A 21722-nucleotide genomic window follows, 5' to 3' on the forward strand; every position below is an offset into this window, starting at 1 on the left:
GTGGTTGTGTCGTAGGCCTACGCCTCTGTTCAAATGAACAACTGTTTTGGAACTCATCCACCTTCAATGCAGTACTGAGTTCCATCCGCAGACAGCTTAACAACCATTCACACCTGGGCTCACCTTGCCCTAGCAACCCACATGACGGCCGGTTAGGGTAACGACCCACAAGTGGCCCTAACGACTCTGAAACTCAGACCTCACATGTGTCCTTAACAACTCTGTAAGGACACTCCCACACAGAGTTTAAAAGCCTGCACTCCCCTCCAATGAGTTAGAACTGAAGAATCCTCTTGGGTGAGAGGTGAAACATCTTCAGGAAAATGAAACAAGTCAGTTGCTTACGATACAGCACTTAGAACATTTGGAATACTGATGATTAAAATGTAGCAGTGACAGACTTCTTTATCAGGCCACCAACATCACATGTGACTTTGTTTACCTCCCTTGCATGTGCATGATGGATATCCAAAATTCATAGAACTGTAATTGTAACTCATCCCCCCCCCCATACCTGGAGGGCATGGACCACAATGGAAGGAGCCCATGGTGTTCATGCATTGCACCATGGGAGTGGTGGAGCATCCAGCATTATTGGTCAAACATTCGTCCACATCCTGACAGCTGTAGCCATTGCCTTGCCAACCTGAGACATATTAGAAGTTATTACAATAAAACTCCAATGCATGGATGCACATACAGTGATGAGTCACAAAACCACAGTATGAGCTACATTTTTACACAAAAGTACAAATATAACGTAGCCAACTTATTTTTCATAATTTCTTTTGTTTTTCTTTGCAATTTGTTGTCCAGGGCTAGAATAGCAACCAGTGATTCCATCAGGGAATGGCTATAGCAGGATCAATAAAATTTAATAGAATGCAATATAGTAGCTACTGGAGCTGGGACAGGCAAATCTACTTAATCAAATCTACCGTCATCTTTAAAGCCGAGTAGGTAGTTGACTTACCGTTCATGAGGAGAATCGGCCTAAGTTAGTTCATGACAGAAGATTTGAGAGAGCAGAAAACAAATTTGGGTGCTACTCAATTTGCAAATCAGCTTTTAGGAGCACACAGACAAGATGAAAGAGGAACAGTGTAACTTGATTTGAGCCAGCAATTGTGATTCTCATGCCCTTAATGTTCAAAGCTGTTCATATTCACTGTTGGGGGGTTTAATTACACTTGAAAATTATAAACGTGGTGTTCATCCGTGAAGATGATTTTGTCGCACAAAACATGTAAGTATCATAAAGTTATTATCGCCACAGAGTTTATTTTCTGCAATTATTCAAAATACAAATGAAAAATCCCAGGTTCTCTGTCGAGGGAACCAGGCCAATGCTAACTTCCGGATCAGCCTACAAAATACGTCATCCCTGCAGCACTCTATAAAGGATTACTAAATGAAATATAAAATAATATTTTAAATTACAATAGAATAAAACAATCATAATTGGCAATAGAATAGAACAAAGTATATATAAGTAGCACAAAATAACAAACTTACAATGGGGGGCAAGCCCTACATTAGAGGAGCCAGCTGCTTAAAGTTCCCATTCAAAGGCAAGTGAGTGCTATTTGCTTGAGAACATTTGCTTGTCTCCTTTGTTCCTGAGCAGAGGTGTTCACTGGGAGGCTGCTGGTAAGCAGTAGTAAGAAGTTGCTTTAGCAACGAGTACAGCTATCTGTCCAGAGTTAAGGCAGAGCAGCAGGGGGACATCAGAGGGAAAACAAACTATTTCCTCCATAAGATCCAGTTTCACCAAAATCAGTGGGAAAAAAATATTACATTGTCTTTTTGTACAGTAACCCTTTAGACACAGCAATTCCCCCGAAACATTCTGTTCTGTCTTCTTTATACATCTATGGCAGCATCATAAATATACAATCCCCCAATGCAGGAAAGAAGAATTCATTTATATCCTTTTCCAGGAAATTATGAACTCTAAAATATCACTACGAATACCTACAAAACAACTTTTTTGCCAATGGTGGGCCTGATACAGGTGTAAAGGTGAGATATAGAACAATACATACAGTATGGGGTGAAAACAGTTCAAACAGCAATTTTGACTTTGTGAGAACTTAAATATTTTAAGACACTGGTTCTGCATCAGCAATGGATTGTTTTAGCTTATTGTACCTGCTCTAAATCTATTTTCTACATTGTATAATGCTGTACTAAGATACTATGTGTGCATCTGGTCTCAAATTAAGCACTTGCATTCAAAAACAGAGCCCAGGATGAATTGTGTTAATGAGTGTTACCAGCAGGACAGGCTCCACAGTAGAAGGAACCCTGAGTGTTGTAGCAGGGAACAGTGGGGTTGGTGGAACAAGGTTTGTTTTGTAGGTTACACTCATTCACATCCGCCACACAGGCCAGGTTCCCGGCTGGAGCCTCCCAGCCATTCTGACAAATGCACTGGTATTTAGGCTGTTCAATGGAAAAAAGGTCACAGTGTGAAAAATCTGTCAAACAAAATCAGATCTACAGCAAAGCGGAATCATGTAAATACAACAACAGAATTAAATAATACTGAATTTTTACACAAGAGTAGTTGCTTGCAATTATATACCATACATGCATACATTGCCAGGCCAAAATGAAAAAAGGTCGGCCTTTCACTGGTATTGTACAGACTCCGTTATCTCAATTTAAGGAGGTGTGTCAGAAGGAAATATGATTTCACTAATATCTACACTTGGATTCAGATTGAGGTATTTTACTGTCTATTGGTTTTTATAAATTACAATAATTATAGCCACTTATAATGTGAATTATTGAAATAAGCCATATGGACTAGGACAAAACTGTTACTAGTAAATGCTAATGAAGCAACAAAATTGTTCTGAATGTTGACACATTCTGTAACAAAACAAAACAATCGATGTTTGAGGACCCGGCAGAGTGGTGAACAAGAGCCACTGCTCAGTTCCTTCGAGCCAGCTAGAGAGTCTTTATAAGAGCCAGACCCTCTGGAGAATAAACAGCTGGAGTCACTTCAGATTCTGGTCTGATCCGGAACCATTTACCAACAGGAGGAATTTATCCTAACTCCTGTTTATCAACCTGTCTGCAGCAGTGATCTGCAGGGCTGAACTCCCATTTCGGGTGTTTACACACCATTATACACCATTAAACAACCACCACTGCTGATGAAAAGTTCCTTAGTTAGTTGGCTTTACTAAAAAAATTGCATGAAACCCTGTTGCCTTATACCATTTAAGTTTTTAAATGAGGTGAAACTGTACAGATCTAGTTGTACAAACTCAACCATAATTGGATGTAGTAGACATACTAAGTTTACATTAGCAGGCTTTACTCAAAATCATTAGTTCACATATATTATTTAATTTCTGGAGTCTCAGTTGTATGACATAACTAATTTAAGTTGAACACACAGTACATAAAATAAAATTGACACACAGCGAGTTGTCATATGTTTTCTCCAAACTGTAAAAAGAAGGGTATAAGCAGGGTTTTAACTCTCAACAATGCATGCTGGGAAGAATACAAAAATGCTGCGGATCAGGCCCGTCGCCTCCCTTACAGAAATTTAACATTCTAATACCCCTTTTCCACTGGTCAAAAATCCCACTCTTCCAAACTCTGCATTTACACCCGGGTCAATTGACTCTGCAGCAGACACAAGTTTTTATATCCTCGGCTCGGCACAGCTTTGATCTAAACGTAAGAACCGCGTGAACACACTAAATTCTGCCACGCAAAGTGATGACGCATTATCAATATCCGGTGGTGGCGCATAAATAAGGAAGGAATTTGGGATGCGGCCTATTCAAGGGTGTTTTATCTCTGGACACAGTGTTGGAGGTGGAGCCCCGTTCATTCCTATGAAAGTTGCTCAGTGGTGTTTTGAAGCCAAAAAAAAGCTTGACTTCCTGGCTATGAAAATACCTGGATTGCCGACAGAGCCAGCTAACTTTCGGTTTAGTGCCCAGCTAACTTGAATGGTGATAAAATAATGTTATGGGACCGAATGGCTCATATTATGATAGTGAAACGAGTCATTTTGCACAGGTTGTGACAAAAAGAATTTATCCACCATTTTACAGACACGTCTTTCACAATGATTCCATTGTTGTTTTCTCTTCTGTTACAACTGTTTCCAGTGCATTCATGAGATGAAACGTGACGTCAGCAGGGGCGATTCCTCATATGGGCAATATGGGCAACTCCCAGGGTGCATTTGTGGAGGGGCGGCATGAGCACCTGCAAATTTTTTTTTTTTTAAATATTGTTTTTTTGAAAAAAAAATTATTTTTTAAAATTAGTTTGCATTCATTTCATCCGTTTTTTGTATTGCTGATTTAAACGTCAAGTCAATGATGTCATGTTGCCGTGTTGGGAGTGGGCAGCTGGGCACCCTATGTTTTGTAAAGATGCATCTGCTTGCTGCTGAGAAAGTCTCACATACAGAGGTTGTGGAAGAAGGGGAAGAGGGAGGGGGCGGGGGATAGGTTCACCTCTGGACCTCAGCTCTCCTACTGGTGCGGGGAGTGGTGAAGCAGGGGATTCATCTAATAGTGCACAACTAATGCAATAAGTAGGCTAAAGTCAATCACTTCACTAATTGCTTCCAAATAAAGCACATTTCAGTCATAATAATATTGTGAATAAAGGCCCATAGTTTCACATATGTTATTTTTCTGGGTTTGGTTAAATAGTGAAATATATTACAAACAAATCTGCACATCAAGGTGAATTGGTTTAGTCTTAACTCTTGCTTGACAGTGTTGTAGGAGGGGTAATGTGTTGATTCCTGAGTGCCAAATAAACACAAATGGATAAGAAGAGATCAAAGCCATCAGGTGCCCAGTTCAGAAAAAAGAGGAAAGAAGAAGAGGAGAAACGAGCAAAAGATAAAGGTATGGAGCTATGTCATCTACTCTTCATGAGTATGATCATGCATGTAATGAAATTGAATGACGTTAATTAGTATAGGCTAACTCGTATGTTTGTTAGCCTCTTGCTATACTGCTGGACTTTTATAGTAGATGACGACAGTATTCTGTTTTCAGTCCAACTGACGAGCAAACAGGCGATTTTTATTTAAAAAACCTGTGTAGACCTGCAAATTTTGGTGGAAAGCGGTATAAGTAATCTGTGCTTTGATTTAGCAGTGGGAGAGGGTTTTTCTTTACAAAGCATAAAAGAATAATTAACGACCACTCAAAAGTTTAATAAAAAATACATCTGAGTTTAGATCAGATAATGTTTTAAATTGTTATTCACCTTAAATCAATCAACCAATCAAATATACAGTATTTATCCTCCTTATTGTATTCCAATGATTAAAAATGACACTATATTGTGGTTTTCCTCACAGTCCAGAGATAATTTATTGCAAATTTATCTAATTTTGCACGTCAAAGCTTATAAAAAAAAAACCCACAACTGCTATGTTGTTTATCGCACAAAAATTAAAAAAAACTAAATTTGGTCTGTGTTTTATGTCGTATTTGTCCACTAAATGCTGCTATAGGCAGATAGTAAAAACAACTTTCAGTGTAAATGAAATCTTGAATTTTCAATCTCTTGCCTATACTTTTTGAATTAGTTAAGTAAAGGATAAAGTGACTGGTTACCTGTCCAGCTATAACGCGGTCTGTGTCAATACATGTGCCATGTACACACAGGTCCTGTCCTACATTTCTGCAGTCATCATAACGCACAGAACAGAGAGTCCCAGACCATTCTGGAGAACAGTTACAACTGCAGAGACAGAAATGGTAATGGTGTTAGCTTTAAGTGAGAAGTTATGAAAGAAAGACTAACAGAGAGTATGATTCATAAATAAATATATCCCTAATAAGAATCATTATTATAGGTCCCATATTATGCTCAATTTCTGATTCACACAGCAAACGGCCATGGAATACAATGACTTAGTTAATAGTTGATTAATTAAAAGATCTAGTAATCTGGTATTCACGTTTCAATCAGAATTTTTTACCGTGTTATGATCATGTGCTTTGTTTTCCCAGCAAGTGTAAAGTAAACTGTGTGCATTAAGCTTCTTTAAAAAACACTGTATAAGTATAACATTTCATTTTAATATGCATTATTTTAATATGCATAGGGCATGTGAGAAAAGCACAGCTAAACTGAAGATCAAAACTTGTTTGCATTATCACTTTTTCTACAAAAGTAAGAATAGGTTAAAAAAATCCAAACAAACAGCAAACACTAACATTTAATTCATAACAACAGAATAGCCTATTATGGAAAGCTTCAGACATACGTGAATGATCCAGGGGTGTTGACACAGGTTGCTCCATTCTGACAACCCTGAAAAGTTCCAAAATACACCTGACATTCGTTTACATCTGTTGCACAGTTAGGACCCTGAGAAACAGCAAGAGAAGGAGAAATGGGAGAGACATCTGGTTCAGAATCAACTTAAGAAAAATACTTACTCGAGGATGAGGAAAAGACTTTAAATGATTGATGATGTGTCATTAATTAACAGAAATATTACTTTTTTAAAGATTCTGAGAATAATTCTGAGTAAAGGTCTTTTCAGACTTTGTGTGATTAATTTGCACATCAAGATTTTTTTCCAAACTGTTTGTTTTGGCTTCAGTATTTTTTTTTCTTGAATTTTTCGTGAATATTAGCAATGCAACAAAAAAAGCGACCATTCTTTCTTTATGAACACAAGCATCATAAAGACAACAAACTGAATGACAAAGTGTGGAGTAGAACTGTTGAACAAGTTGGCCATCAGGACATTGAGTAGCTTATGTAATGAACTTTTGGATGTTAGCAGTTTTGGCTAAGGTAGGCTAGTTATCTAATGCTGGCATGTGAGTTTCCCTCATTTGTGCCAAGATGACATCAAAGGTGTGTTTCACCAAAATAGCCAGGGTTAACACAAAGAAATGTTGGGACCTAACCACAAGGTTCTAACAATAGAGCAGCCTGCCTGTAGACCAAAGCCTAACATGTGGCCTCCTTGCACTAACAAAGCCTGTAAACCCAAGTGTCCAGGAGGTGGCGCCTGGTTCCTACAGTTCCCCAGGTTGAAACTCCCTTCTCCCATTGGCTGATAGCGCACCTGAACGTTCACGTTCCAGTGCAACGGCCGGATGCACAGAGAACCTTAAAACAGCTGCATGCCCATTCGAAGGTCCCATCGTAACATGTTGCTGGAAGCATCAGCTTTCACCTGCGTTACAAGGGAGCAACCAAAAGTTTGGATTTTACCTTTGCTTAGGCCGCAGTCTTTTGTCTCGCTGGATGAGCCACAGACTGCACAGACTGTGTTTACCAAACACAGTCCGGATCCAGAGGAGACCTTGTGCAACCCAGCCTCTAATCCCTGCAGAAGTGAGGATCTTTCCCCTCACTAAGAAGTGGCCCGCTTTGCTTTGCCGCATAATATAGGCTGCTTTTCTATCAAGGACCAGAAGACGGCTATTTGAGCCTGAGTTTGTTCACCGGCCACTGAGTGATAGAAAGGCGAGTATTGTCTGTCCACAGCTGTTTCCCCCTCCTTGCATGACACCGCACTGTGATTAAGACCTAACATGTAGGTCCACAGACACTGTTCCCCCATTGCTTGTTCAAGCCTCGCACGGTCACCTCCATTGACCAGCCCTTGGCGTGACGTCTCCACGTATGCCATCTTGAACACTCTGTGACATCATCTTGGCAACGACAAAGGCTTTAGTTCATCGTTTCTGGCGTGGAAACCCTGAAGATTGATCAGAGACTGCTTTGAGCTGACATTATAGTATCAACTTAAAGCTCAGTGCACTTCGCTGGAGGAGACAACGCTGTCGCTGGACCCCTGTGTGCCCTCTTCTTCTTCACCGAGACTGAGAGACTGGTTAAAGCTGCAGAACCCACGGCCGCTGAGGACACCCACCTGCCCTTTTTTGTTCACCAGAGACTGAGAGACTGGTCACAGCTGCAGACTGGACTGGTAATACTGGAATAAGGTACCACACTTTTATTTTGCTCCTTTGAGTGAGCCGGCCATAAGTTTTGGGCCGCACCGCTCCCAAGCTTCGCATCAGGCCTGCAACAGGGTTTCTATATTTTATGTTATATGCCGGCTTAGGTGTTTAGTGCATGAGAGTGGGCCCACTGAGTTCAATGTGAATTTGGTTTCATTGTGTGGTGCAATTGAATGGAAATATTGCCAGGACATCAGAAGTTGTTGAGATGTGTTAAATATTATTTCATTTTGTTATTTTGAGTAAATAATTGAGACTTATTTTTCTAAAAACTGGTGTGTGTTACTTTATTACTTACCTGGAAAGAGAGTATCATTTAATTCTGAGAGAGACCTATTGAGACCCATTTGATAAAAATCTTCATTAAAAATATAATTTAAGAAAGGTAAATTCATAGGTAGGTTGAAAACTATTTCATATGTGTGTTTTAAAAAGAAATCCAAGATAATAATTAAAACTGAGTTAATCAGGGTTAAAACTTTTTGTTAAAAGAACCCAAAAGCCCTGCCCTCATCAATATGACTACTGAGGGGAGCGCTACACATGTATGATATGAATATTATTTCATGGAATGTTAAAGGTCTAGGTAATTCTATTAAACGGAATAAAATATTATCTGTTCTCAAGCAAGACAAAGCGGACGTTGTTTTCCTACAGCAAACCTATCTTTCTGACAGTGAACATGCGAAGCTAAAAACAGACTGGGTAGGTCAAGTTTACTTCTCATCATACAAATCACTAGGGATGGGCATTTCGAGTAATTTTCTAACCGAGTACCCGAACCTGGTCCTAATCGAGTAACCGAATAATAAAATATATGATAAATGCGCTCTGTCCATCAGACAGCGCATTGCTGACGCACAGCGTCGTCAGACAAAATATCAGGTGGTTAATAAGAGTAGATTGGAGTTTAAGATGCACATATGAGTTTATGACTGGAAAAAAAAAAATGTTCCCCTCTGGACGGAGCGCATTTATACCCCGGGATTTTTTTTTTTTTTTTTTCAGTAATTAGCGGTGCTTATGCTTTTGTGTTTCTTCCATGTCCTAGCAAATAAAATTAACATGTATAAAAGCTGGTGTGTGGTTGGATTCATTACTACATAAAAAACCCCCGTTGTAGAATCGAAAAAAAACGCAGCATTTTAATGTGGATGGTTATGTGGATGCACGTGAGTGAATCTTGATCGCTTTATCTAAAAGCTGAAGAAACCGACACAACCCAAATAAGTGTACACTTTATATGATTTCTATTTAAACAATACGTGTCCAATAAATCGAAATGTCCATACAAAAACCATATTAAAGGATAAGTACCGTTTTTTACAACCTGGACCTTATTTCTGGCAAAACATATGGTCATTTACTCACCCAGATAACTTTGGTGTCATTCGGCGTCGTTCGGACGAAATTAGATCCAGTGTAGCGGCGATATATCCATATAATGGGAGAGACGGGGCAGCGACACACAGCCTCTATATAACGCATTATCTGCCACGAAACTAGTTAATTTCATCAATATTTTGTTATGAAATGCTAGCGCTATTAGCCTCTGAGTCCGGGCTCGTCTATTGTCAACATCCGGGGTCTGTAGGCTGATCTACTACCTCTGACCTGGAAGATGTCGTCTCTGAGCTGCGCGCGCACCCGCGACAGCGCGGCTTGTTTACCTGTAGCTGCTACTGCTAGTTTGACCCCGGATGTTGATAACGGACGAGCCCGGACTCAGAGGGGAATAGTGCTAGCATTTCATAACAAAATATTGATGAAATTAACTAGTTTCGTGGCAGATAATGCGTTATATAGAGGCTGTGTGTCGCTGCCCCGTCTCTCCCATTATATGGATATATCGCCGCTACACTGGATCTAATTTCGTCCGAACGACGCCGAATGACACCAAAGTTATCTGGGTGAGTAAATGACCATATGTTTTGCCAGAAATAAGGTCCAGGTTGTAAAAAACGGTACTTATCCTTTAACGAAGTAAGTTGATTTATTGAACAATAAATTCAGTGTTTGTTTAGCAGACTCACAACAGTCAAGCAAAAACAAATAGACTACCCATCCTATTATAAGCAAGCAAGCAATAACAATTAGTTTGAACTCTTATCTAATCTTCCTTTACAAAGTGCAAGATACATTTTTAAATGTAAAATTAGAAGCGCCGTGAACTATAGCCTCCATCTTTGCGCAGTCAGGCTCCCTGAGTCCGTCACGTAATGGCAAAAATAAATAAATAAATAAATCAAAGCCTAAATTGAGGCCTAAATCAAGGACTATTTGATTGTCAAAATGTCTTTGGGAATGTAAAACCATCGAACAAATAATAATAAAGGCTATTTTAATGCAACTTCACAGTTTAAATGAATGAACATCAGTATACAAACTCTAAAGTGTAAAAAAACAATAATCTAACATTAAAGTGTACAAACATTTGTACAACTAAGTGTGTGTGCGTTTGTGCGTGTGTGATGCCCGCCTATTCATTTTTATTTAATGCGATCAGCATGTCGACATGCTTGGGTGAGAGCCAACTCCTTAGTCTGTTGATGATCAGTCCTGCAGCTGAGAAGACTCTCTCTGCAGGAACTGATGTAGCTGGGACACACAAGTACTTAGAGGCAAGTTTGGCCAGCTTGGGATAAATATGACGGTTTTCGTCCCACCACACAAGTGGGTCGCTGGTGAGGGGGATGCATGGCTCCGCGGTGTACCGTAACACCTCATCGACCCCTGTTGTCGCTGGCTCTGCGTAATCCTCGCCAAAGAAAGAGCTTAGGCCATCATCTTTCTTTTTTTTCACTGGACAGGGAGGCCCATCTTCCTCGGACTCGGCCTCACCACCATCATTTGCTTCGGCCAACTTTAAGACGAGGTTGTTTCTCACTGCCTCTCTCATAGCAGCATTGAGGAAGCGCAGGCTCTTGTGACGGGGGTCGAGAGCGGACGCGGGGAGGGCCACCTTCCCAGCCATCCCCGGAGCTGGTGGTACTCGTTTCCGCAGGGAAGCCTCCACGGTCCGCTTGAAGTCAGCCACTTTGGCGGAATCGACGCTGTCCCCTCCTGTCCCTTGTTTGACTTTGAGATGCCTATAGTTGTACAGTAATAAAAATAAAAGCGCTTTAATCTAAACAAGTATATATTAAATAGAGCCTATAGTATAATTTTTCGATTCTACAACTTCATCAAACTTAAGTTATGTTTATTTTATCTGCGAGGACGTGGAAGAAATATGAAAGCAGTAAGCAAGGCTATAATGACTGAAAAAAAAGGCATAAATGTGCCTCGGAGGGGAGAACTTTTTTTTGCAGTCATAAACTCATATGAGCATCTTAAACTTATTATTAAATCATTAAAATACGAATATATAAATAATATCATCTACTACTATGTTACCTATTTAGAAGGCTCATGGTCACAGGGTAGACCATGGACACTGAGACACATGACTCGCTGCACAATGCCGTAGTGGCCGTCTTGAGTGACTTCAGGACGGGCAGGATATCCTCCAGCGTTGACCAGCTGGCGTCTGTCAGCTCCAGCGTCCTGGCGTCAGCCAGCTTGGTGACAGTCCGGTCAGAGAGGACTGCTGTGATCGCCCACCGCTGCTCATGGAGCCGCTCCATCATATCACTGACGGAATTCCAGCGCGTCTTACAGGATTGAATCAACTTGTGGCAGGGAAGCTGTTGAAGTTCCTGCTTCTTTTTCAGAGCAGTGGTGGCAATGGTGCTGTGGTGAAAGTGACTCACCAGTCGATTACATGCACCAATTAAGTGATGCATCGCTTGCGCCTTGAAGCCATCATTGATAGCGAGCTGGAGTGTGTGGGCGAAACACGGCACGGACTCCCACTCAAGCAGGTGCTGGTTTGCCGCAGTGATGTTTGAGGCGTTGTCGTGAACACAGGCCATGATTTTTCCTGTCAGGCCCCACTCCTCCGCAGCCGATGTTAGGACTCCAGCCAGATTTTCCGCCGTGTGTCGTTCCTCCATCGCCCGGGTCTGCAGCACAGCACTACAAATTTTCTTTCGATCTGCGTCTGCGATGTAGTGGCACGTGATGGTCATGTAAGACTCGGTGGTTAGAGCCGTCCAGCCATCTGTGGTGATGGCGACTGCCTCGGCCCTCTTCAACTGGCTCTTGAGGTTTGATGCCATGGTGTCATAGGTGCTCTCGACCCTCGCAGTCACCGTCTTTCGTGACGGGACTTTATACTCCGGCTCCACGCACTCCATCAATTTCCGAAACCCCTCACCCTCGACAAAACTCAGAGGCAACATGTCCTTAGTTATCATGTCGGTGATTAGGTCTGTTATCCTTTTGGATCTCACGGCATCACATCTTCTCCCAAGTGGGACTGTGAAGGAACTGATAGCCGCTTGCTTTGTTGTCACGGTCTGCCCCGAGGCCTCCCCCAGAGTGCCGACATGTTTGAACCTTAAGTGGTTTCGCATCGAACTCGTTGAGTGGTTGTAAGCCAGTTTAAGGTTACAAATGCGACATACAACCTTGTTTGTATCATTTTTGTCCAGATCAAAGTGGTCCCACACAGCACTTTTACTCGCCATCTTCTTTTAACACAAAACTGTAACTTAGCTAGCTGTCAATCATGTCAGACTCCTCTCTGTTCGTCAATTCCACTTGACGACCACAACGCGGCACTGTTGTAAAGCATGGACAACCCTGACATTTACATGAGTTTCACAGACAATTTTGTGTGTGTTTTAGTTTGTTTTCTGCAGTAAACACAGGTTCTCATTAATCTCAGGCACATTTAGTTGTCTCAACTTGCATGAAATGCATACATGTTAATTTACGCATTATTTATTAGGATTTACGGGAGATTTCCTGATAGCAGTGATCACACACGTCAACAGAGCAACCATCTTGATGTAAATAAACGATCTTTGGCAGATCATGTTTTCCCATTGGATTTTAGCCCGTCATGTGACGGCACACGGGTCCCTATTGGACAGGCTTGAGTGCTTGGCTTCTGGGTAAGCTAACGTTACAAACACACCGGTGGGGTCGGTGTAAAGGCTGAAATAGACGAGAAACAGAGCGACTATACACCCGGCATCGCCGACAATGAAATAATCCTAGGTTAACCGGTTAATAATTCGTAACCGATTAGCAGATTGTCTACTCGGGTACCCGAGTATCCAAGTAACCGTGCACATCCCTACAAATCACATAGTAGAGGGACAAGTATTCTGTTAAACAAAGACTTACCCTTTATTTTAGAAGAAACAGTTACAGACCCAAATGGTAGGTTTGTTATTATCTCAGGCACCATTAAAGGTATAGTTGGTAATCCTGTTCAGAAACACTATTTGTTATACTGGGTGAAATGGTCTTCCCACCCTGAGAGTAGTTCATACATAATGTGCTCAGAAAAAGGAACAAAATAAATCAGACCTCTGTGGGAGCTGCAGGCCTGTAAAAACTCTGACCAATCCCTCCCTCTCGGTCCGAGTTGAAAGAACCAATCAGATGCCTTCATGTCTCATCCTGCCTGCACCCCCCTCTGTCCCCCCCTCCTCCCTGCGCGCACTCATCACGTGTCACTTGTTGCCGGATATATTCAACACACTGCATATGGAGTTAGCAGGAGATCCACACTCCAGGTCAGAAGGTGGCGGTAATGCACACCTAACAGTTGTTTGCCAACAGCCATAAAACAACAGAAGAAGAAGAGTTAGCACAGTTAGCAGGAGAGAACAATGGCAGAGGAAATGCAGCCAAAAGTAGCACTTCCAGAAGTGATGCAGAGGTTGCTGTCTTTCTGTTGGACAGATAATTAGTTGTTTTGCGTCGGGGGGATTTGTTATTTTCATGAAATATGTAACGTTAGCCAACTTAGCTACTTTTGTAGCTTGTATTAGACCAATGCTAACGGCTCTCCTCTGCCCTGCTGACGGACTGTCTGATGCGCGTTCAAGTTTGTGGGGGCGGGGCTTTGGACGGAGCACTGACGGGAGGGGGAGAAGGGGATGGAGCTTAGACGAGGTGCCACTTTCAAATCTTGCTAGCTCTCCAACATTACCAACTATACCTTTAATGGCACTCCAATTACTTTTTTAAATGTCTATGCTTCGAAAATAGACGAACCATCATTCATATCAGACATGGTACTACTGTTCAATGAAAATTGTAAAGGGCTGGGTGTCTTAAGCTTAGTTTATGCTTCTGCGTCGCGGCGACGGCGTAGCTACGTCGTCGACCCTACGCCGTCATTGAGCATTCGAAGTTCTGCGTCGAGGGAACGCGTTGGTCTGCAATTCACCGCCAAGCCGCAGGGGGGGGTGGGGGGGGATTGGTTTCGGGGGGTTCTTGCTCTCTTGCACTGCAGTTGCGGTCAGAGCGGATATGCTGTGTAGCATTCTGGTCACAGTGTGGGGCTACATGCTGCACAACACCAATACTCCTCCTGCCCTGCTGGGATCTTACAAAGCATGGAGTTCACAAGCAATAGGAGACAAGCATGCAAGCAGCAGAAGTAACTGGCGGTGTTGTTATACTGTTGACCGGAAAAGCAACTGCCGGAATGACGGTCTGAGCGGACCAATCCCAGTCCTTGCCGTTCGCGTCTCGACGCGTCGACGTGACGCGTAGTCAGGATTTTTTGGAGGCGCACGTCAGGCTACGGCGCAGGGTCCGCGTAGGGGTCTGCGTCGATGACGTAGCTACGCCGTCGCCGTGACGCAGAAGCATAAATCAGGCTTTAGGGGGAGACCTCAATTTAACAATGTGTTCAATAGCCAAATCTAATCAAGCAAAGAGCTCCACTCCCAACTCCGCTAAGGTTCTTCACGGGCTATGTACTGACTGTGGTTTAACTGATGTTTGGTGGGAGTTAAACCCAGGTGTAAGGGATTATACCTTTTTTTTCAAATGTTTACAATTCTTACTCGCGATTTATTTTTTTGTCCCCACTAAATACATGCATATGATAAGCAAGTGCACAATAAATCCAATTTTCCTCTCAGATCATTCTAGAATTATCTTACGGATTCATCTCGATCATGGAAACTTTATCGCTAAGAGATGGAAATTTATCTCCTCTCTACTTAAGGATAATGAATTTAAATTAAAAATGCGAAGGTGGATAACAGACTACATTAAAGAAAATAATGAACCTTCCTTAGACCCCAACATTATTTGGGAAGCAGCGAAAGTTACATTAAGAGGACTTATTATTTCATATGCTTCATTCAAAAATCGTGAAAAACGTACTAAAAGAAAAGAACTAGAGAGAGAAGTAATACGATGTGAAAAACTTCATAAGAGTGCATCCACAGAGGATAACTGGAGACAATTAACTGTCGCCAGAGCAAAATTAAACCTTAATATCTCAGATGAGATCATACAAAAGATGAACTATGTTCGACAAAAGGAATATGAATTTGGAAACAAACCAGGTAAATTATTAGCTCATCAATTAAAGAAGGAGCAGGCTGAAAAGACTATCAAAGCTATTCATTTTAAGGACAATAGGGTAACCTATCACCCAAAAGAGATAAACCAAGCATTTTTTGAATTTTATAACAATCTCTATAAGTCACAAGATGGACATTCACAGGATGCTTTAGATGATTACCTTAAATATACTAAGATACCTGAAGTATCTGTGCAGGATCGACACCGCTTAAATTCTCCATTTACAGAAACAGAAATCTTGCTTACAATTAACTCAATGCCCATAAATAAAAGTCCAGGACCAGATGGTTTTTCAGTTGAATTTTATAAGGAATTCTGGTTGGAGATTCAACCGATTTTCATGGCAATGATGAATAATTTCTGTTATAAAAGATTACTTCCTCAATCAATGAACTTAGCACATATTAGTGTTTTACATAAGAGTGGTAAAGACCCTCTACAGTGCTCATCATATAGACCTATAAGCCTCTTGGATCATGACTATAAGATCATCACTAAATTACTAGCAAAAAGATTGGAGTCTGTTTTGCCTAAGTTGATCAATCCAGACCAGTCGGGTTTCATAAAGGGGAGATATGCTGCTGATAATATAAGGAGAGCTTTGAATGTAATAGACTGTTTCAATAACCAGCAAAAGCCTTCCCTCCTTCTATCTTTAGATGCAGAGAAGGCTTTTGATAGGGTGGAGTGGAGTTTTCTTTTTTCCGTTTTACAAAAATTTAATTTGGGTGTTAACTTTACTGAATGGATTAAAATGATTTATAATTGTCCGAAAGCTGCAGTCATAACCAATGGCAGCTGTTGCGACTTCTTTTCCCTAACCAGGGGGACAAGGCAGGGCTGCCCCTTGTCGCCATTGCTTTTTGCTTTGGTGATTGAACCACTGGCAGCAAGTATAAGAGATAACACAAGCATTCAAGGTTCGAAGATTAATAATTATGAACATAAAATTTCCTTATATGCTGATGATATTCTTCTATACATTACAGATCCAGAGAAATCAATATCACACTTACAAAACACAATTCAACAATTTGGAAATTACTCCGGATATAGGATAAATTTCAATAAATCTAATGCTGCTCTCTTACACATGGTTCCAACTAGAGCCCGACCGATAAAGGATTTTTAAGGCCGATACCGATACAAATATTTGGTGATTTAAAAATCCGATATTCCGATATATCAGCCGATATATATATATATATATATCAGCCGATACAGACCAAAAGTTTGGACACACCTTCTCATTCAAAGAGTTTTCTTTATCTTCATGACTATGAAAATTGTAGATTCACACTGAAGGCATCAAAATTATGAATTAACACGTGGAATTATATACTTAACAAAAAAGTGTGAAACAACTGAAAATATGTCTTATATTCTAGGTTCTTCAAAGTAGCCACCTTTTGCTTTGATTACTGCTTCGCACACTCTTGGCATTCTCTTGATGAGCTTCAAGAGGTAGTCACCTGAAATGGTCTTCCAACAGTCTTGAAGGAGTTCCCAGAGATGCTTAGCACTTGTTGGCCCTTTTGCCTTCACTCTGCGGTCCAGCTCACCCCAAACCATCTCGATTGGGTTCAGGTCCGGTGACTGTGGAGGCCAGGTCATCTGGCGCAGCACCCCATCACTCTCCTTCTTGGTCAAATAGCCCTTACACAGCCTGGAGGTGTGTTTGGAGTCATTGTCCTGTTGAAAAATAAATGATGGTCCAACTAAACGCAAACCGGATGGAATAGCATGCCGCTGCAAGATGCTGTGGTAGCCATGCTGGTTCAGTATGCCTTCAATTTTGAATAAATCCCCAACAGTGTCACCAGCAAAGCACCCCCACACCATCACACCTCCTCCTCCATGCTTCACGGTGGGAACCAGGCATGTAGAGTCCATCCGTTCACCTTTTCTGCGTCGCACAAAGACACGGTGGTTGGAACCAAAGATCTCAAATTTGGACTCATTGTCCATTCCTTGTGTTCTTTAGCCCAAACAAGTCTCTTCTGCTTGTTGCCTGTCCTTAGCAGTGGTTTCCTAGCAGCTATTCCAGCATGAAGGCCTGATTCACACAGTCTCCTCTTAACAGTTGTTCTAGGGATGTGTCTGCTGCTAGAACTCTGTGTGGCATTGACCTGGTCTCTAATCTGAGCTGCTGTTAACCTGTGATTTCTGAGGCTGGTGACTCGGATGAACTTATCCTCCACAGCAGAGGTGACTCTTGGTCTTCCTTTCCTGGGGCGGTCCTCATGTGAGCCAGTTTCTTTGTAGCGCTTGATGGTTTTTGCGACTGCACTTGGGGACACTTTCAAAGTTTTCCCAATTTTTCGGACTGACTGACCTTCATTTCTTAAAGTAATGATGGCCACTCGTTTTTCTTTACTTAGCTGCTTTTTTCTTGCCATAATACAAATTCTAACCGTCTATTCAGTAGGACTATCAGCTGTGTATCCACCTGACTTCTGCACACATTTTTTAAATATTCATTTATCGGCCATTATAAATGCCGATACCGATAGTTTGGAAAATGCCTAATATCGGCCGATAATATCGGCCAGCCGATATATCGGTCGGGCTCTAGTTCCAACGGAAAAAAATGCTTACATCCTGTAGCTTTCATTGGACACCAGAAGGTTTTAAATATTTGGGTATAAATATTACTCCCAATTTAGACCATCTCTTTAAGGAAAGTTACACCTCCCTTGTACACAGGATTAAATCAGACTTGTTAAATTGGTCCTCCCTACCATTATCATTATTAGGACGAATAAATGTTATTAGAATGAATGTTCTTCCGAGACTTAACTTCCTTTCCCAGATGTTACCATGTTTCTTAGCTGTGGATTTTTTTAAATCATTAAATAGTTGCATCTCAAAATTCATTTGGAACAATAAGAAACCTAGGATCAGCCTAATGACCCTTATGAAGCCGGAATCCATGGGAGGTCTTGGTCTCCCTAATCTGCAATATTACTTTTGGGCAGCCCAGTTAAGGAACATGGTATCATGGATATTGGGGAGACAGGAGTCCCTGTGGGTTCAGATGTTAGCAGAGTTGTTTAACCCTCTGCCCCTGGTTTCTCTGTATTTATAAATCACTTTGAAAAGAAAAAGAAAATGGACAAATGTTTTTCTGTTCTTAATACTCTGCTTACATGGAAAGACTGTAGGAAAAAATACGTATTACCTCTTCAGGGCTCCAGACTAACATTTTTCACTAGGAGCACAGTGGCCCCTAACTTAAAATTTTAGGGGCGCAAGCAGAAAATTTAGGAGCGCACACCGAAATCAACTTGCAAAGTTTTCCTATAATTTTCACTGTATTACTGATAAATGCTTTGACAATAAAATGCAGAAACTACAATCTTATAAATTCATATTTTATTGTTATGTATTAACAGTCACAGTGAATTCGCGGAGCCACTCGTCGCGAAAGCTGAATTTCCTGGCTTTTTTCGCCACAACCATCTCCTCACAGTCTGAGTCGGACTCATTCTCGACGTTTGTGTCCTCCGGAACATTATGTCTAACGATACTGGGTAGAAAGTACCATAGATATATATATAAAGGCTAGATGTCTCGTCCGCGTTGCTGGCCAACGGAGTCGAACGTCCGCACAGGTCGGCCATCTTGGTACAGGTAGCTCGCTCACCCATAACATTGTGTTGGTAATGAAACATGTACTTTTTAAATAACCATAACTTGCTCAATTTTCAACCGATTTTCAAACGGTTTGGTTTGTTATAAACGTCAAAGATGTAGTTATGACACTGCATACTTATGAATAATTATGTTATGTTCTAAAAAATAGAATAATGTTCTAAAATAGGTAGACTACAATATTTCCCTTTACAAATAGGCTATACATCAAGAAATGCTGCATGTTGAAATCCCCACCCTGTACAGAGATTTATTTATGACACTACATACTTATGAATAATTGAGGCCTTGAGACGAATAACCATACAAGTCCATATTTCCAATTTTGAATGAAAATATTTTAACACAAGAAGAGGTTGAAAGTGGATGAGTTTTGAAGAGGATTTGAGGATTTTCACATTTGCTTCCATATTACTATTATTTTTTAAAAAGCTTAATATTTGAAAAACTTGAAAAGCTAAAAAGCTGAACAGTACAAGGCTGAAGGAGCTTAAAAAGCTGAACATGTTGATAGTTGAACGGTTTCTATAGCTGAACGTATGCTGAAGTAGTAGTAAAATGAAATTTGAAAAATTCCCCATAAGGATGAATGAGAAAACACCTCCCAAACACCTGCAGGTCTAGACAAAAGTGTAATGGTTATGGCCAAAATATGTATACAGTGAGTAACAGGAGACATTGCTGAACCATGTGATGTGTTTTTTACTTCTGTAGAGTGAAAAATGAGGGAGCCAGAGTGAGAGACAAAACCGGTACCGTCTGCTCTCCTCCAGAAATTTAGGCTCAAAGTTAACACTGCGGCTAATGGGGGAGTTGCTGGAGCGCTTGTTGCTCGAGGGCTTCTACGGCCAAAAGTATAAGTCCTACATCTGAGATAAGACCATCATCTGAAAGTCAACAAGATTTCCTACATTTCTATGTATATATTGTCTATGTGAAGTAAAAGATGTGGGACACAAATCAAGCTGAAGAGAGTTTTTTCTAAAGTTTTTGCAGCTGCTCTCCACTCTAGCGATGATGTCACGCACTCTAGCTCACGCAATACACACCCATTATAAACCCAGAAGACGAGCTAAAAATCCTTCAAACTAAAACTGTGATGATTTCTTCAAAGAGAAAAGATGCGATTTCAACATGTTCAAGCATCCAGAATTATAACCACGTTAATGACGTTAGTAAGAAACCAAACTGTTTGTAAATCCATCAAGGTTTCAGCGAGATAAGAGTATTAGCGTTTGTGCAGATCACTGACTTTACCTCAGGTTACACAGATCCAGCCAGAAAGCTAACCTGTACCAAGATGGCCGACCTGTGAGGACGTTCTAGACTCCGCCGTAAGACATCTAGCCTTTATATATATATCTATGGAAAGTACGAGCTGATAGTCCGCTTCGCCGCCATTGTCCATTGTTTTGATGCCGGTATGTGAAATCTGTGGATTCGCGCGATAACCCCAAAGACCCGCCTCTTTTCACATATTAGCCTATCACAGTGGTCATTCGCCCCCCCGCTCTCACACACATTGGCCAGCCGTCTCCTTTCTTCTTCTTTTGGAGTTAATGTCGGTTGGCAAACAAGCTCATTTTTGCATTACCGCCAACTAGTGGGCTGTAAGTTTGTCAGCAACAAAAAATATTTTTTAAAAAAAAAAAAAACGGCAAATTTACTGGTCGCGCATGCGCGAGTAGATTAAAAATTTACTCGCACTGTCACAGATTTTAGTCGCAAAATGCGACCATTTGGTCGCAGTCTAGAGCCCTGCTCTTGTACCTCTATTTACTCCCCTATTTATCAAAATCCAGATCTGAACATTCAAACAATGATCAATATAGGGGAATGGACAAGCTCTGGTTTAATACAATTTAAAGATTTATTTAAAATGAACGCGCAATTAAAATCCTTCAATGACTTAAGATCAGAATACAACATTCCCAACAAAGACTTTTTAAAATATTTACAAATTCGGAATCTTGTTCATTCACTTAATAAAGAAAACAAATTGTGATTTGGACTATCTGAGATAGCAGACATATTTATGTCCTCAGAGACAATAAAGGGGAAGATAAGTGAATTCTATAATATTCTCTCAAGAGGAGGTCAATCATCTTTCCAGATATTAATGAAGATATGGGAGAAGGAGCTAGGGATGAACTTTGAAGAAAACACCTGGTTAAACATCTGTGAAAGAACACATTTTCCATTTACTAGTAATAAAATTAAGGAACCTAATTTTAAATTCATCCATAAAATATATCTAACACCGACAAAAATGCACAAAATTTCAAAGGATATTTCAGCAAAATGTCCTAGATGTAAAAGGATGGCTGTGACATTAATGCATATGTTTTGGGAATGTGATCTTTTACAAAGTTTTTGGAACTCAATTCATTCTTTCACACAATCTGTTTTGAAAATAAAATATGATTTAAGCCCCAGTTTGTATTTGCTAAATGATTCGTTGAATCTTCAGTTAGATAGGAAAAAATGCAGGATATTAATTATGATTACATACTTTGCTAAGAAATGTATACTCCTATTTTGGAAAGATGATTCCCCTCCAACCTTTAAGATTTTCATGGATCAGATTTCAGTATTTTTACCCTTAGAAAGATTAACTTTGGAAAAAAATAA

At 40.7% G+C, this 21722-nt stretch overlaps 1 protein-coding gene across 1 annotated transcript in view; it reads right to left on the bottom strand.

Moving 5' to 3' along the window:
* The window catches only part of cubn (cubilin (intrinsic factor-cobalamin receptor)), a 244366-nt gene that overhangs the window by 205239 nt on the left and 17405 nt on the right, over window positions 1–21722 (bottom strand). Inside the window, exons 6-9 of the mRNA XM_084340702.1 lie at window positions 6275–6378; window positions 5619–5745; window positions 2277–2445; window positions 515–646 (exon numbers count right to left, since the gene is read on the bottom strand). Of these exons, the coding sequence (XP_084196828.1) occupies window positions 515–646; window positions 2277–2445; window positions 5619–5745; window positions 6275–6378 (532 nt within the window). The remainder of the gene's footprint in view (window positions 1–514; window positions 647–2276; window positions 2446–5618; window positions 5746–6274; window positions 6379–21722) is intronic.

This window comes from Pagrus pagrus (genome assembly GCF_965226575.1).
Source record: "Pagrus pagrus genome assembly, chromosome: 20".
Classification (NCBI taxonomy): Eukaryota; Metazoa; Chordata; class Actinopteri; order Spariformes; family Sparidae; genus Pagrus; species Pagrus pagrus.